Source organism: Eptatretus burgeri, chromosome 14, assembly GCF_056783735.1.
Source record: "Eptatretus burgeri isolate ZD-2024b chromosome 14, Ebu_testis_v1, whole genome shotgun sequence".
NCBI classification, from domain to species: Eukaryota; Metazoa; Chordata; class Myxini; order Myxiniformes; family Myxinidae; genus Eptatretus; species Eptatretus burgeri.
Genome location: NC_140974.1, coordinates 43768401 through 43785570, shown reverse-complemented (window position 1 = coordinate 43785570; position 17170 = coordinate 43768401). Strand labels below are relative to the sequence as shown.

Here is a 17170-nt window from a genome sequence, read left to right as displayed (position 1 = left end):
CTGCTCGAGCGCCTGGTCAAAGGGCACTCCACTACCTTTTTTGGTGGTGTTCATGACAAATCTACCATTCATGTAAGAGTTGTAGAGGAGTGGGAACTTCTCCTTCAGTTGATAGCAGTCCTGGATGGATAAGTCGTTCTCTCACTCTCCGGATCTTGTCGCATTGGTGCTATGAATAAATCAAAAGCAGGCTGAGTGAGTGATAATAGGGTGCATAGAGTGATAGACAATGGGGTACATAGATTTTTAAAAGGGCGGTCATTTTCGGGCTGTTCGTCCCGGATAGAGATTTTGGCACACATCCCAAGTTGTTCCTTGGGGTCATATTAGCCTAAAACAGTTGAGTTGTCCTCTCCTAAATTAAGTGCATACATGTCTAAGCCAGGTCCTTGACTATACCCAAACTGCTAAACCAATACCAGGCTAAGTACATTTAAATAAAGTCTTCCTTTAGGATGCAGGCTTAAATAAATGGGTGAAAGAAAGCAGAGGTGGATAAACAAGAATGAAATTGGAAAAATAATATATATAAATATATATATATAAATATATATATATATATATATATATATATATATATATATATATATATATATATATATATATATATATATATATATATATATATATATATATATATATATATATACACACACATACATATCCATATATTTATATATTTAAGGGGAAGAGCAAAGTGAAAGAGTAGAGAACCAGAATGACAATCGACAAACAGTACAACTTAGGATGGAATTGTACAAATGTAGTCTTTCCCACACATAGCTTTTATACTTTGGTTTTAAAGTTTTTTTTTTTTTTCGTTGTTGGGGGGGGGGGGAATAAAATCTTACTTTGTTATCAGGTGCAAAATCCAAGTCCTCTATCTCACCGTGATGTGCAAGCACTTCACACAGCGGTTTCAAGCTGGGGTACTGTTGAACAAAAACTTCACAAATCAATCAACTTTCACTATACATGCTGAGTGCAATGAACCAGGCATTAAGCTAATATATTATGTGCAAATGATACTGCATTAAAAAAATGCTCTGCTCACTGGTCAGATATTACACAACACAAGACGTCATAAATACCTTCCAGGTGCGCAGGTATCCATCAACCCCTCCAGTGGCCAAAATGGTGCAATCAGAATTGAAGCGCACGACCTTCTGCAGGTTTTCTGAGCTGAAGTCGGTTTGAATGCTCTCTTGGCTCTTCACTTCCAGTAAGGGAGTTTCATCTTTGTTTTCACTAGCCATATGGTTTTCATCCATCTTTGCTTGCCTTCTTTTGTGACGCCCTGCAAATAGGCAGAATATTGATTCGGAGAGCTGTTTGTTCGGTGAGTACATCACGTTGGAAACAAGACAAGGTAACAAATTCAAGCCAAGAGAGTTGCAAATTCCCTTTGCCTTCAGTGCATATTAATGAGCCAATATACAACTCTTGTGGCCATTGTAACAGCTCAAAGGCCTACTTGTGTGAAAGCCACCACGAGATATTTAATGGCAACGTGAGTTTTGAAAGATGGGATGCTATGTGATGTAATGCTTTGTACAGGAAACACTCCAGCATGGCTGCTTTAGCAAAATAAACTTCAGGGGTGGGGATGGGGGTAAAGGCAGGTATGGCACAAACACAATGGTCTTCCCACTAATAGCGTTAAACCCACAAAATTTGTGAACACCCAGGGAAGCTTTTTTCACTGCCTTGTCCGTTACGATAGTGTTCACCTCGAGACTCTAACCTGCAAGTGGCAGCTCCAGACTGTCACTTCCTTTACCATGTTCTCCTGGAATGAAAGTCTAATAACGATCATAATCATCACGAACATTACTTTTGTTTAAAATGAAGAAAAGATTTTTGCTTTAATTTTGAACCAAAATGCCAGGGTAACACAGGTTATGGTTACCAATGTGGCAGCTAGTTTGTATGGTATATGTAATATATACCGTATGAAGTGTGGCATCAGGTGACTTCAGACTACCCATCTAATACACAACCAAACTGTGCACCAAAGGATATTTGTGAAGTATATACAGGAAACTGAAATGCAAAAGAAACTTACCACCTTTTAAACCTTTAAATATCAACAATAACACTGCATGTAGTAAATGTGTGAACTTATTTGTGGACAACAGTGTCCTCACTGTCAGACAAAAAGGTCACGGATGGTCACTTGAACCTTCAATGGTCACTTCATAGCACAGCTGTTGAACAGCCGTTTTGACTGTCAGTGATTAGCCAAGGGGTACGGGGTGATTTTAATGAGCTGCACGTGATGTCTTGATATGGGCTTTAAAAAGGCCAGTGCAAAATGGGAATTTCAATCAACATACCATGATTGTCAAGGGATCAATGGCAACATGCCTTGGGCATGCTGCAAGGCGGACTGAGCTACCGTGAGGTAGCACGTCGCCTTGGCTGTTCACACCAGACGATATCGGCTCTGGTGGACAGAGACACCCTCCACAACTCTGTAGATGACAGACCTCGATCAGGGAGGCCAAGAGTCACCACTGCAAGGCAGGACAGGCAGATGGTCCCAAGTCACCTGCGGGATCGATTCCGTCCAGAATCCCGCACTGTGGCAGAAACTCCGGGGCGTGCAAACCCACGGATCTCCAATGATACTGCACGAAGAAGACTGCATGACTATGGTCTGACTGCCAGAAGACCATACAGAGGCCCCATGATGACGGCTGCCCATCACCGCAACTGACAGAGATGGTACCAGCAGCATCAGCGGTGGACCTTGGCGCAGTGGAATGAGGTCGCTTTCAGCGATGAGTCAAGGTTCTGTGTGGACAGTCCTGATGGCCGTGAGCGTGTCTGGAGAACTGGTGAGCAACATACCGATTGTTACGTGCATCAAGCCAACAGGTGGGGTGGCCCAAGTGTGATGGCGTGGGCCGCCACATCAGGCCGGTACAGGACGCCACTGGTGGTTGTGGATGGGAATCTTAACGCCCAGCGGTATGTGGATAACATCCTGCGACCTCATCTGCTGCCATTCCTGTTCGACCACCCAGAACTGAGAACCTTTCAGCATGACAACGCTCGTCCCCATGTTGCTCGCTTTACCACTGCATTTCTCCAAGGCGAGAACATTAACACCATGCAGTGGCCTGCAATCTCCCCTGAATCCCATAGAGCACCTGTGGGATGAGCTTGGGAGACGCGTAGTTGGCAGGGCCAGGACACGGGCAGAGCTGCTTCAGACATTGAGGACTGAGTGGGACAGAATCCAGCAGCAATCCATCCAAAGACTGGTAGGCAGTATGCGCCGACGATGCACTGCCTGTATCCAAAACAATGGTGGCCACACACGCTATTGAAAGGGGACTGACATTGCACCTTGTGCTGTTCTGTAGAACAAACTTATGAGATGGTGTATCTTGGTCAAAAACTTGACATGTCATCAATAAAATGCCAATGTTTCAATTAGCAATTGTTGGTTTGTTTTATGTTGAACTGTTCCAATTTTATTACATTTCAAACAAGTGGTAAGTTTTTGAGTTTCAGTACATTATGTTGGCTGACGTAGCACTGGCTCAACTATGGCTTCCCAGTTGCTGGACAAGGTTTTTGTATAGCAACACACAAAAAAAAAACAATCATACAATACTAAATTGCAATACTCAGAGTACATTTCCCAACATGAATGTTTCATGATCTTACAGGTTACCATTCCCCAAGATTATAGAAAAATGATAGGCTTCCTGATAGTAATCAGCAGCTCTTTTCCGCAGCCATACTCGCCATTACGATTCAATGTGGGCAATTTAATGTCACAAAATGTGGAAATGTGTTTTGTTTGAGAAACTTTCAAAACATACATACAAGCACATACTGTTTGGGCTGGCTGCTCTGCTTCAGCATCTTACTCGGCTTGTTGCCGTGCAAACCACGGCTTTTAAGATTATTGGAATCTCCGGCGAAGAGGCTGAGTCTATGGGCCTATCACTTTGCCATCACAAAAAGGTCGTTGATCCATCTTCTACCACCTCCTCTCTAGTTTTGCACTCTCTTCCCTTTTCCCTTTCAGTGCTTTGTTCGCCCCTAAAGGTCTCACATCCATACATCCATTGGGACCATACTCTGTGCAGAGCGTTGGTGCTGCCAAAGCAGTCTCCTTGGCTGTTGGACACAATCCTGGACGGGTCACCACTCTGACACAGGATACCAGCAAGTTGGCACTCATTTTGCCAACCTCAGAAGGATGACAGGTAGAGTCAACCCCACCTGGTATCAATTCAACAGAAGACTGGGATTTGAACTCAGGATCCCAAGCCCACCACCCTAACCATCAAGCAAACACCAGGCATATAAGGGCTCACATGGTCCACCATAAACCCCCTTCTGGTAAAATTTCAGAAATTCAGGATCACAGCTCACCTCGACTCATTTGTTCGACTTTTCTCCCATCTGTGGAACCAACTTCCACATCCTCTTCAATCTCATTCTTCCATCCAGGTCTTTGATAGAGTTGTTCACCACCATCTCAGATTGTCCCCAATCCAAAACTGATATTTTCCACCCTCATTAACCCCACCCAAATTTCCACTTTTCACCTCCTTGGAGTTTCCTTCTGTATCCATCTTGTCCACCCTCCCAGGCAAAAATAACATTCCTTCACTAAAGTAATTCTCTGCAGACAACTGTAGTACATGAGAGGACTCTACTTATTGGGTCGCCGAAATTGGTGACCCTTGTCAGTAATTCTGTCTGTTTGTTCGTTTGTCATCAGCATAATTGGTAGTAAACGTAGGCAAATTTTGACCAAACTCGGGTGGTAGGTACATCTTATGACCTCGTGCTTTGGAAATTGATGGTTGCTAGGGATGCTTTGGTTCCCTAGCAACAACCGAAAAACCTTCAAAATCGGTACCGTTCATGCGAAATCAATTCCGAAAGCCATTATTCCACGGAGGGTTATGAAATTTGGCACAAATGATCTTCAGGTGATGCTCTATCAAACATATTCCGGTTTTTGTGATATATGGAATACTTTACCCGCAGCGCCCCCTACAATTAGGGTATGCACGAAAATTGAAGGCCCTATAGCAACCAGGTGAGTGCAATGATACGAATGAAACTTTGCAGGTTCATGGTACTCAATGAGTACTACAACTTTGCCTCAGGACAAATTGACCAATTTCGCTTAGGTCAGGGGTCAAAGGTCAATTAATACAAAAAAAAAAAAAAAAAAAATCGATAATATGCGAGAGCTGGAGGTGCCTTCGCGCCAAATGCTACTCCTCCTAGGGTTATGGTCAGATGGTCATGAAAATTCACACTAATCATGTGGAATGCATTTTGCACAAACGATAAAGCCAGATTTTCGATTTATATCTTTGTTCACCCAGAGCACCCCCTCGAACTTTGGGGATTTCCGATATCAAAACGCATTTTCAGTACTTTTCATTCAAATTGAGAGTTGTTATCAAAAGATGGAACTCGATGAGATTTGGAATGCATAATCTTAAGGTGATTCTCTATCCGCTATATGACATCCATTTTTTTTTCTATACCTTATAGTTTCCAAATGGTAACCCTCTCAACTTGGGTGTCCGAGAGCCATTGAGCATTCCCGCTGAAAATTCAAAGTACACTAGCCCCAAGACGGTTGAACCAAATCAAATGAATCTTTACAGGCTTATAGACCGTAATGAGTACTACAACTTTGCTCATTTGCATAATGACCTATCTCTAGTAGGTCAGGGGTCAAAGGTCAATAATTGCATTTTTCGGGCTAAATTACCATTCAAGGCACCCTTGCTCCTACACGGATTAACCGATACGAATGAAAGTTCATAGGTACATAGTACTACTACTACTTTACTTCAGAACATATTGACCTACGTTGGCTTGGTCAGGGGGTCAAAGGTCAATGAGTGCATTTTTCGGACAAAATGACCATTCAACTCCCCCTTGCTCCTACACGGGTTAACCGATACGAATGAAAGTTCATAGGTAGAGTACTCAATGGGTACTACAACTTTGCTTCAGGACATATTGACCTATCTCGGCTAAGTCAGGGGTCAAAGGTCAATGAGTGCATTGTTGGGGCAAAATGACCATTCAAAGCCCCCTTGCTCATACACGGGTTCACCGATTCGATTGCAATTTCTTAAGTACTTCGTACTACATCAACTCAGATCAGGGGTCAAAGGTCATCAGATGCTCGGCGACCCATGGTCACCTACCGGCTTGTATACTATATTTCTCTGTCGCATTTTTGTCTGGGCAATGAATCATGTCTTGCCCCTCCCCCCTCCAATCCTTTTCACACCCATTGTTTGTCCAAGTCTCCCTCAATCTTGGGCTTCAACTGTGCTGTTGGTGTTCCCCCTCCCCAAGCTCTACTGTTCCTTTTGCATCCCGTTTGTCTGCTACGTCCTGATCCGTTCAGTGTACCATCTCTTCCACTCGGTTGCTTTTGCCAGAATGATGAAACAAACACCAAATGGTATCACACTTCCTCCCCCCTCCTTTTTTTATTTTTTTTTAGCAATTACAACCAGTGCAATCAAACAGAGACAGTCTCACTGCTACAATAGAAGCTTTTCATTATTCTTTCTTAAATGTGGAAAAATTACAGGCCCAGACCAGGAATCTAACCAAAGTCCTCTGGAAAACCGTACCAGTGCTCTGCCATCTGAGCAATGCAATTCTTCCACATATACAGGTTCTGCTCTCTTTCACCCACTGCTTCCAGGGCACTCGCTGCCAACCATAGGAGCAGTGAGGGCCTGTTCTCGAGAGGGTCTCCCCCCTGTGGGGAGATTATTCTTTCTGCAGTATTTACATTTATAACTTTCACTTGCTCACATTAAGGGGGTTTTTTTTTTTCTTCTTTTCATTCACAAAAGCTTAGTTGAATTGGATGGTGGGATTCAAACACAGCAATGTCCCACCACCAGCCCACAACAAAAAAAATGAAAAGGTTACTTCTAACCAGCATCCTATAACCAAAGCAGAATCTTTGCCCCCCCCCTCCTTCACGACAAAGTACAGCAAGTCCTCATTTATCACAATTCAACTATCACCTGAGGCATACCTTGAAGCAGGTTGCAAGTGAAACAAACGATGAAAACGAGCCCACAATTATGGAGTTTTGGCAGGCATTCAACATCAAGATAGCCTAAGAACACATCAGGATTTGTGGGCAGAGGTGAGTACCTCAACAATAAACTGCGTGGTGGAAAGTGCGGCCGGATTGTGTCAACAATTTCACACACTTGTTCACAAGTGTATGTATGAAACACCACCCGAAGGACCTTCACAATTACTGGCCAGGAACACATCCCACACCCCTTCAATAGATGGGTTCGTATGGGAAAATAGATTTTGCATATCGCAATTTCACACATCATGAGAGTTTTTGGGAATGGAACCCACCCTTGCTGTAAAAGTTAAAAAAAAAAATCTCAACTACACTGACTACATAATTCACAAAAGCTCATTTGAAATTTATTCAACATCAGCAGTACAATTAGGTAACCACCTGGCTTTTCCTGCTGCTTTGAACCTTTTGCTTGTCCACTTGGCAGAGTTTGAGCTCCCTCGACCTCTTGATAGGACAGCAGCTGGCAGTAACCATCCATGCCCACAGCAAGGACACGGACAGGCCTGGCGAGTGCCAAGTTCATGACGGCACGCAGGCCCGTGTCGTGACAGTGCAGGAGCGAAGCAGAAAGATGCCCCCCGATGCATTCCAGTCGTAAAAAGTGCTGCAGGAAGAAAGAAGAGTATAGCGAGGGCCTAAATCGGTACAAGTTCGGCATCCAATGCATTCTGCTTTAATACCACATTCCTCCATCATAAAGCACTTCACCCCATCCATTCAAGGTTAATTTACTACAACATTCTCGTTTCCCATCTCAATGACAATAATGGCCACAATTATTCCCAGATTCTTGCTGGGTCGGTCAAGGAAAGACTGGACCGAGTCTTTAACAAACAGGGTGACCAGGCCTGTCGTTCAGCTGAAATTGGAGTTTTCTTCTCTTTTCCGGAAACAACTCGCCGACTCTTCGCAAAAGGCAGAGTGAGATCTTTTAATGTTCAACAATCGGTGCTAGACAAATAGTGCGAGAGCCCAGTGACGTTGAATTAAAGTATTGCGCACGAAAGGTTTCAAGGTGTCATTTGATGGCCCATGGCATGAAAAACTAAATAAACCGTTTGAGTTCAGCCAAAGGTTTTAGGTAACTGAAAGAGGCCCCTTTTGTACTTTTAATCAAACTATCGAGCACGAGAAAAACGAGAATTGAAATCATCGATTTATTGAACTGAAATCATGAAATTACAACTCAAGAATGAAAATACGCAGGCTTGGCTGAACAAGAAGGCCCCAAAAAGGCCCCCCAGTTTGTTTGACTAAAACTTATAAGCACGAACTCTAAAGTGATCTTGGAATACTCCTACAATGTCCAAATCATCAAAAACACTGCTCAAGAAAAAAATTACCTTGGCCCGTCGAGAGAAAGGCCCAAATTAGACACTTGAAAAGAACGCGCACGGGGTCAATGACTGAATCGGGTATGTACTCGTACTGCAATCTGAAAATGACAACTCAAATAAAATGCACAGGCTTGGTTCAACAAGAAGGGCCCAAAAAGGGCACCCAATTGGAAAGAAGAAAACGAAACTAACCTAAACGTTTTCAGAGCAGCAGTTCGGTATTTTTTCTGGTATTTCCAAAGTTCATTCCTGAGAGTAGACTTAGTTTCTCTTTTCGCTCCAACTGTGCATATATTCGTAGTGCTGTGTAAGTCTCGTGAAGGGGAGGAATCGGATTCGATTTTCGTACTGGCAGTGCTGTGTTTGCACACTCGAACATGGATTCAGAACAAATGGATCCCAGTGACTCGGAGTTCAATAATGACCACAATGATCAGCCAGAATCTTCATCACAGAGTGACGACAGGAATGCACATCTTCCAGACAGTGACCTGCCGTTCACAGACCCGGTTCCAGAAATGAGCTCAGTGGAAACAGAAGGGGAAAAAGACAACGAAGGATCCACTGTAGTTATTCCGCAATCAGGTAAGCCGGTATACCACACCATCCCGAAGAACAGACAAATTTAATTCCAGTCTGATTGTTTTGTTTTCAAGTTCATATTTCAGACAAGCCCAATGGATATGCACCTTTGTAGCGATCGTTTCTTGACTTCCTGCCCTAGGATTTACAGTGTCCCACATTTGTCTTCCAGAAGGAGCATCTGAGGCGACCCCGCCGACACGCTGCATTATTCATGCATGTCCTGCAGGATCCTGTGGTAATATCCTAAAATTGACGCCTGACAAATTGGAGGTGATAATAAGTTCAGCCAATTCCAGACGCTTGCTGAAAAAAAACTTCAGTTTATCCAAATATCGTAGCGTGGTCGAACGTTTACCAGAATTCCCATTAGATATCGATGGGTATCACAGCAAGTTACAAAAACTTCACCGCCGTATCATCGAAATTGCCAGTTACAATTACCAACCAAAACAGTGACAAACGCAACATGCAGTTACGTCGCGTTACTTCTCCAAAATAATCAACGTCCACTGCTGGTATTTTTGGTGACGAATGTCTGTTTTGTAATAAGAACATCAAACGCCGACCAAATGGTAGTAAAGAGAAACCGGGTAGGATTGAGACAAAACAGGCCGAGAAGAAGATACGAGATACATCAACAATTCAAGCTGAAAAATGTCTTTGTGAAGATATCAGGGGTGGATCTGATTGCGAAAGAAGCCAAAGTACATCATTCATGCCGATCCGAGAAAATTAAAGCCGCTGACAGAGTGAGCACAATGGAGGAGGATATACCTCCTGAAAAGCAAGTCTCGAAGGATGTCTTGGAATTAATATATGCATACGTCGAAGAACACGTAAATCGAAAGGAAACGACCGGAACATCTGAAATCAATTTATCGATATCTGGATCTGTGTGATGAATTCGAGTTGCAAAAATCACATCACTGCGAATCAGTACTTTGGCGAAGTACTGAAGAAGAGATTTGCAGGCCAACTGATAATGAATTCATCAGCCAGCAAAAAATATGGGTGTGATAGTCCATAGCGCGGCCATTGATTATTCGTCAGTGGAAACAGTTTACGATTTCAAGTAATCACCCGAAGGGCAGGTAACAAAAGCCGCTTTAGTGATGCGGAAGGCGCTGAAGTCTGTGAAGAAAGCCTCTCACCGATCCGCTCACAATTGACTCACTGAAAAGGGGTGAAGGTAATCCACCTGAATTGGTCGAGACATTTTACAGGGTCCTATTTGGTGGTCCCAATGTCAAAAAGCATTCAGGAGCTGTTAAACGCCGAGCTAATGCCACCAGTCAAGATGCGCCCTTCATCGTATCAGGGGCCACCATGAAACCTGTCAAGCATATTGTTGTGGATTCTCACCACTCCGGCGTGTGGGCCAATTGCGGCTTTTAGCCAATTGCGGCCGCACGCCCACCGACCGTGGCAATCCAGTCGCAGCTTTCGGATCAATGCCGAAATCCAGCTACGGGTGCGTTTTTAACCACACCACAACCTTGTCAATGCTCTGCCCGTGCGCTACTATACAGAGTCGATCGCCGAATTACCTAATAATTCGCGGACAGACTGAGAGGTTGTACCTCAATGGGACTTGCCCGGAAACGAGCCACTTTAAGCAGCTCTTTCAGTCTACGATTGCCGAGAGGTTTGTCGCCAAGCCCCGTTGGACCCGATTATCTTATCGGCTATTAATAACCAGCTGTTTATTCCGAACACAATTATGGCAGTTCAATGGAGGAAGGGACGCAACATGCAGGTGAATATTCAAACAATGCAGACATTTATTTGTACATGCACATATACAAGCAAGGCAATGAATAGGGGTAAGGGACAAGACACGAGCAAAAAAAGACTTACAGCCGTTGTCTATCTATTACATACATGCACTTAACAATTCTACTTATCGGACAAGGCGCCACAGACTTCCTTGCAAAACCCCAGAAAGAAAAGAGAGAACTGGGACCGTAGGCCTTTAATATTCCTCGGAGCTTTGAAGACCGAAATAGCTCCGCGAGGCCGTGCAGGTTACCTTGTCGTCCTGGAGACGACTCAATGGGTCTTTTGGTCGGCGACCCTCCGTATGTCTCGTCGTCAACACGGCAGCTGGTGTAACGGCGGCTTGGTTGGTCCAAGCCCAGCCGTGCGGCGTCGATCGGGCCTGGCTGACGACGCCTCAGAGAAGCGAACGGGCCTTGCTCTTTTGGAGTTGATGCTCTCTTAAGAGCCCGCTCATTCCTCAGCGTCGCTCGGACCGTCCCGGGCCCAATCACTTCGGACCGTTATTTCGCTGGCTGGCGACTCGGCTGCCGCCTCCACTGCAGGCTCGACCCGACTGGACTCCAGGCTCCAAACTCCACCGGACTCTTCAACCCGAGCTCCACTCCAAACCGCGGACTCCCGACTCCAGAGCTCCACTCCAAACCGCGGACTCCCGACTCCAGAGCTCCACTCCAAACCGCGGACTCCCGACTCCAGAGCTCCACTCCAAACCGCGGACTCCCGACTCCAGAGCTCCACTCCAAACCGCGGACTCCCGACTCCAGAGCTCCACTCCAAACCGCGGACTCCCGACTCCAGAGCTCCACTCCAAACCGCGGACTCCCGACTCCAGAGCTCCACTCCAAACCGCGGACTCCCGACTCCAGAGCTCCACTCCAAACCGCGGACTCCCGACTCCAGAGCTCCACTCCAAACCGCGGACTCCCGACTCCAGAGCTCCACTCCAAACCGCGGACTCCCGACTCCAGAGCTCCACTCCAAACCGCGGACTCCCGACTCCAGAGCTCCACTCCAAACCGCGGACTCCCGACTCCAGAGCTCCACTCCAAACCGCGGACTCCCGACTCCAGAGCTCCACTCCAAACCGCGGACTCCCGACTCCAGAGCTCCACTCCAAACCGCGGACTCCCGACTCCAGAGCTCCACTCCAAACCGCGGACTCCCGACTCCAGAGCTCCACTCCAAACCGCGGACTCCCGACTCCAGAGCTCCACTCCAAACCGCGGACTCCCGACTCCAGAGCTCCACTCCAAACCGCGGACTCCCGACTCCAGAGCTCCACTCCAAACCGCGGACTCCCGACTCCAGAGCTCCACTCCAAACCGCGGACTCCCGACTCCAGAGCTCCACTCCAAACCGCGGACTCCCGACTCCAGAGCTCCACTCCAAACCGCGGACTCCCGACTCCAGAGCTCCACTCCAAACCGCGGACTCCCGACTCCAGAGCTCCACTCCAAACCGCGGACTCCCGACTCCAGAGCTCCACTCCAAACCGCGGACTCCCGACTCCAGAGCTCCACTCCAAACCGCGGACTCCCGACTCCAGAGCTCCACTCCAAACCGCGGACTCCCGACTCCAGAGCTCCACTCCAAACCGCGGACTCCCGACTCCAGAGCTCCACTCCAAACCGCGGACTCCCGACTCCAGAGCTCCACTCCAAACCGCGGACTCCCGACTCCAGAGCTCCACTCCAAACCGCGGACTCCCGACTCCAGAGCTCCACTCCAAACCGCGGACTCCCGACTCCAGAGCTCCACTCCAAACCGCGGACTCCCGACTCCAGAGCTCCACTCCAAACCGCGGACTCCCGACTCCAGAGCTCCACTCCAAACCGCGGACTCCCGACTCCAACTGGTTTCTCGGTGTTTCAGCCCGACCTTTTATCGAGTTCGGGGTGCTGTTTGGTCTTTTACCTTCGACCCTTCACCCCCGGCTGGCTCCGCCCCTTTTGTCATTCTGATCCGATCTTGCCGTCAAACGCGGACATGGTAGGAATCACCGGCTTTCACTCCGAGGAAGTCGTCGTGTTTGTCGGCGGAGACGTTGTTCATTGGTGGATGCCGTTGCTGGTGAAAAAGACGGCGGCATTTGTGGCGACGGTGGCGAGATGTTCATTGTGGCGACGGTGGCGAGGAGATGTTGTTCGTTGTGGCGGCGGTGGCGACGAGATGTGGGCGGCGGTGACGGCGAAGAGATGTTGGCGGTTGTTCCAAACGTGGCGAGGAGATGTTGGCGGTTGTGGCGAACGTGGTGAGATGTTGGCGGTTGTGGCGAACGTGGTGAGATGTTGGCGGTTGTGGCGAACGTGGTGAGATGTTGGCGGTTGTGGCGAACGTGGTGAGGAGATGTTGTTTACAATAACGATAGGAAAGAATAACTACCTCAAAGGTTCACAGCCCGGCTCACGAATAAATCCCGTTAGACATCGGTGGGGAAATCTATTCTGGACACACTTATCGACATAACTGATCTTCGGGGAATCTGAATAGTGTTCTGTGAATTTCCACAACCGTAACAATATTCTGATCTCCATGGCGCTGAAGTCACTCACCAGAAGTCGCCGTGTATTGACAATCTGGAATCGGCTCGGATACTGTATCAACTACACGGCAACCGAGGAGCTGGAGACTGAATTAGCATACTCCATTCTCGACAGAAAGCTCAATTGACCGGATGGAGCTGAGGTGGATGAACTGGCGGGTCTGGCGTTTGACAATTACGACGAGGTCGTACATAACTTTTCTGGAGCAAACACATTGCACGATACCATGAGTATCTCTTATCAAACCATTCCCGCCTGGATAGGAGTACCCCTTGAAGAAGTATTTCCGGAGGAGTCGATGCCCACTGTGTCGTCCCTCAAACGGCGGCCAAGACAAAAAGTAAATGTCCAAAGTGAAGCACTGGAGCCATACCGGAAGAAACCCCGCATGGACTGCTTCACGTTCGAAAACATGGGTGTATTTAATCTAGCTGGTGTCTCAAAACGCTAGAAAGTTGGACTTTATCTGGATGGCTGCACATGCTCTCGAGATGGAAAATATTCCAATGTGGGCCGGCTTCATGGGTCATTTCTATTTTGACCACCTCCCTAAACAACCTGTCCTCTTCATGAAAAACATTCCGGAGCCGCCTACGAGCAAAGATGTCGTTGTCCAGACCCTCAAAATGACACAGGCATGCACTGCCGAGCTCGGGCAGAGGTACGGAGTCATGAGTTAAGACTTGGATGTGGCAAAGAATGCTTTGAAAATCCAATCCACTGAAAGTCCAACATTTGATGATTAGATGTATTCATCCTGTTCGGTGTTTTCCATATCTCAATATGTCTATTCAGAGCAATAGGAAAGCTAATCAGTGAATCTGGAGGACCACAGCTCCTGGTTGATGCAGATGTTCTTGCATCTGGCTCAGTACGTGGCTTCATCGAATGCACCAACTACAACCGATGCAAACCTCTGCACCCAATGTTTGCCTCAGCCTTTTGCGTTCTTCACTTCAGAGAATTTCTGACCACATATGGGAACTTCACCGAATTGGTAACTCTGATTCATTCCGTGGATATGACCAACGCCCAGTCAATGGACACCATGGCTGAATCTCAGGTCATTAATGCAGTACTAGATGAGTACGGGAAGTTGGTGCAGAGCACACTAGATGGCGAGTTCGGCAAATCCGTGCAGTTTTGGTTGCAGTACGTTGGCTACGTGGATTTGTTTCTCATCATGGACAGAGCTGTCCGCACGAATGACGTTGACCTGCTCATCTGGGTGATTACACAGGTGACTGACGTCTTCTTTGCCACAAACCGCCACTATTACTCAAGATGGATGACGAAATATCAGCTCGATTTACTGAATATCGAGTTTACACACCCTGGACTGATGGAGATGCAAAGGGAAGGGCTGTTTTCGTGTCGCAGAACAGAGAACCAGTTCAGCCAACTGCCCATAGACCTGACCCTCGAGCAGACGGTCAATTGTGATGCTTCAAGGCAGGCGGGTTTACGGCATCAACCAACAGTGTTACAGCGGGCGCCTCCAGTGGAGCGCCACGAAAGGTACTCGAGCTGCGCCCATTGATGTTTTATTGGATATGGTCGGGATGCTACGAACAAATGATGCACAGGCGGAACTGTCTGCAAGCTGCATACGGCGAGATACTACCGATCTACAGAAACTCATGAAGAGTATCCAGACATCAGCATACCCATTCAAACTCAATACTCTTGATCTGATCAACGTCAGTACGGGAAAAAAAGCGCGACCTCTGAAATCACCGAGTCACTTCTAAGTATCGCTAATGAAGGTCGCAAGCGACATTTCATTCATCCAAGAATGTGCTGAAGACGCCAACAGATTTGAGAAGCCAATCAAGAGAAACCAACTCGACATTTTCAAATCAGGGAGCGAAGAACCCAAGGGCGCAAAATCCCATCGTCAGACAGCTTCGGTGTACCAGAGACATGTTTGGCAGATTATCCATTGTCGCATCACAAAGGAAAGTCGATCTAGAGTACCTGCTTTCTCACCCTCTGATGCCAGTACCTCTCACAATGTGCAAAACGGACAGAACAATAATGCACACAGAAAAGAGAGCCCTTTTCTCTGTACTTGAACAAAAAAGTATCACAGCATGGAAGTCCACCAGCTCTTGATGTGCACGTTATTGACAGTAACTACCAGCTCAGACTACTCCCACCAACTTATGGAGGGTTATTGCAATCAATTATTCACACTGTTGTTGCGTACCATCCACGAGGGTTGATATCGCCTTCGACACCTATGAACAACCTTGGATTAAAGACTGTGAACGGGAAAGACACGGCGCTAAAGATGTACGCTACACGATCACTGGCCCAGATCAAATCCACCCTAAGGATTTGAATAAGGCTCTGAAATCTACGTCATTCAAAAGCTAGCTACCGAGATTCCTTCTGAGAGATTGGGGAGACCAACGTCATGCCCATGCGCTCCATGACAAGGAAGTTTATATTGGAGTTGACGATGTCTGCGCACGCTTCGCTGTGGAGGGCGGACAGATCCATAAGCCTATAGTTGGAGAACTATGCAGCAATCATCCTGAAGGAGACATGGGAATCTGCCAGCACCTTATGCACATCGAGTCGCGACTGTCCGATAACGACAACGTGGTGATTAGGGCATCGAACACTGATATCCTCGTCATACTCCATCACGTTCACGAAATGACCCTAGGTGTATGGATGGAAGTTGCCACATCAGGTAGAGGTGACAGAAGATATGTGAACGTATCCCGGATCGCAGAGGCATGTGGACCCTTGTTATGCGCCACACTCCCTGCGTTCCATTCATTCACGGGGTGAGATTACACTCCAGCCTTCTCACGAAAGGGGAAAAAAGCGCCCGCTCGCTATTCTGGAGAAAGATCAACGGTACCAGAAAGCCTTCGCAGAACTAGGTAGAGAAGGGCCCAACGAGACCGTGGTGCAAGCCATTGAAGACTTCACGCGTTTGTTGTATGATGCTAAAAAGCCCATGGCGCTGAACAAATACAGACACCGTGTATTTGAAATAGCGTATACTCCCAAGGACCCTGCCATACCATTCGCAAAAATTAAAGGTGTTGACGCGCATAGCTTACCACCTTGCAAGGCAGAGGTGAGACAGCAAATTGAAAGAACTGCGTTCGTGGCGAAATACAGTACTGGCATGATGCTCACCTCAACGGTGTGACCAAAATACCTAGTCAGGCTTGGGAGTTGATTGACGGCACTTATCGTTTTGTGTGGTTTAAAGGCGACCAACTTCCAGACGATGTTATTCCCGAAAAGCAGAAGGAAGACGATGAAAATAGTGATGGTGATGATGAAAACGAACAGATAGACGAAAGTGCTTTGTTAGAAGATGATGACGACTTGGATGACATTGATGATAGCAATGACACTGCTTAATGACAGCAAACGCTTGTTCTTTTCAAGTGTCTGATTTGGGCCCTTTTTCAGCACCTCCTCCAATTTGGGCCCTTCTTGTCGAGACGGGCGAAGGTAATTTTTTTCTTGAGCAGCATTTTTGATGATTTGGACATTATATGAGTATTCCAAGACCACTTTAGAGTTCGTGCTTAAAAGTTTTATGAAAAAAAAAAAAAACCGGGGGCCCTTTTTGGAGCCTTCTTGTTCAGCCAAGCCTGCGCATTTTCATTTAATGATTTCAGTTCAATAAATATATGATTTCAATTTTCGTTTTTCTCGTGCTCGATAGTTTGATTAAAAGTACACAAGGGGCCTTTTTCAGGTAAGGGACCTAAAACCTTTGGAGGCCATGGTGGCCGAACTCAAGAAACGGTTTATTTAGTTTT

At 46.6% G+C, this 17170-nt stretch overlaps 1 protein-coding gene across 3 annotated transcripts in view; it reads right to left on the bottom strand.

Annotated features, from left to right (window-relative positions):
* PREB (prolactin regulatory element binding) overlaps positions 1-17170 on the bottom strand; it is a 97500-nt gene that overhangs the window by 79422 nt on the left and 908 nt on the right. For all 3 annotated transcript variants that reach the window (XR_015051171.1, XM_085854536.1, XM_085854537.1), the window contains exons 2-4: positions 7508-7733; positions 1092-1297; positions 852-932 (exon numbers count right to left, since the gene is read on the bottom strand). Coding sequence is in view for 2 of the 3 variants with exons in the window: in XM_085854536.1 (XP_085710662.1) it covers positions 852-932; positions 1092-1297; positions 7508-7733 (513 nt within the window). In the remaining variant the exon portion in view is untranslated. The remainder of the gene's footprint in view (positions 1-851; positions 933-1091; positions 1298-7507; positions 7734-17170) is intronic.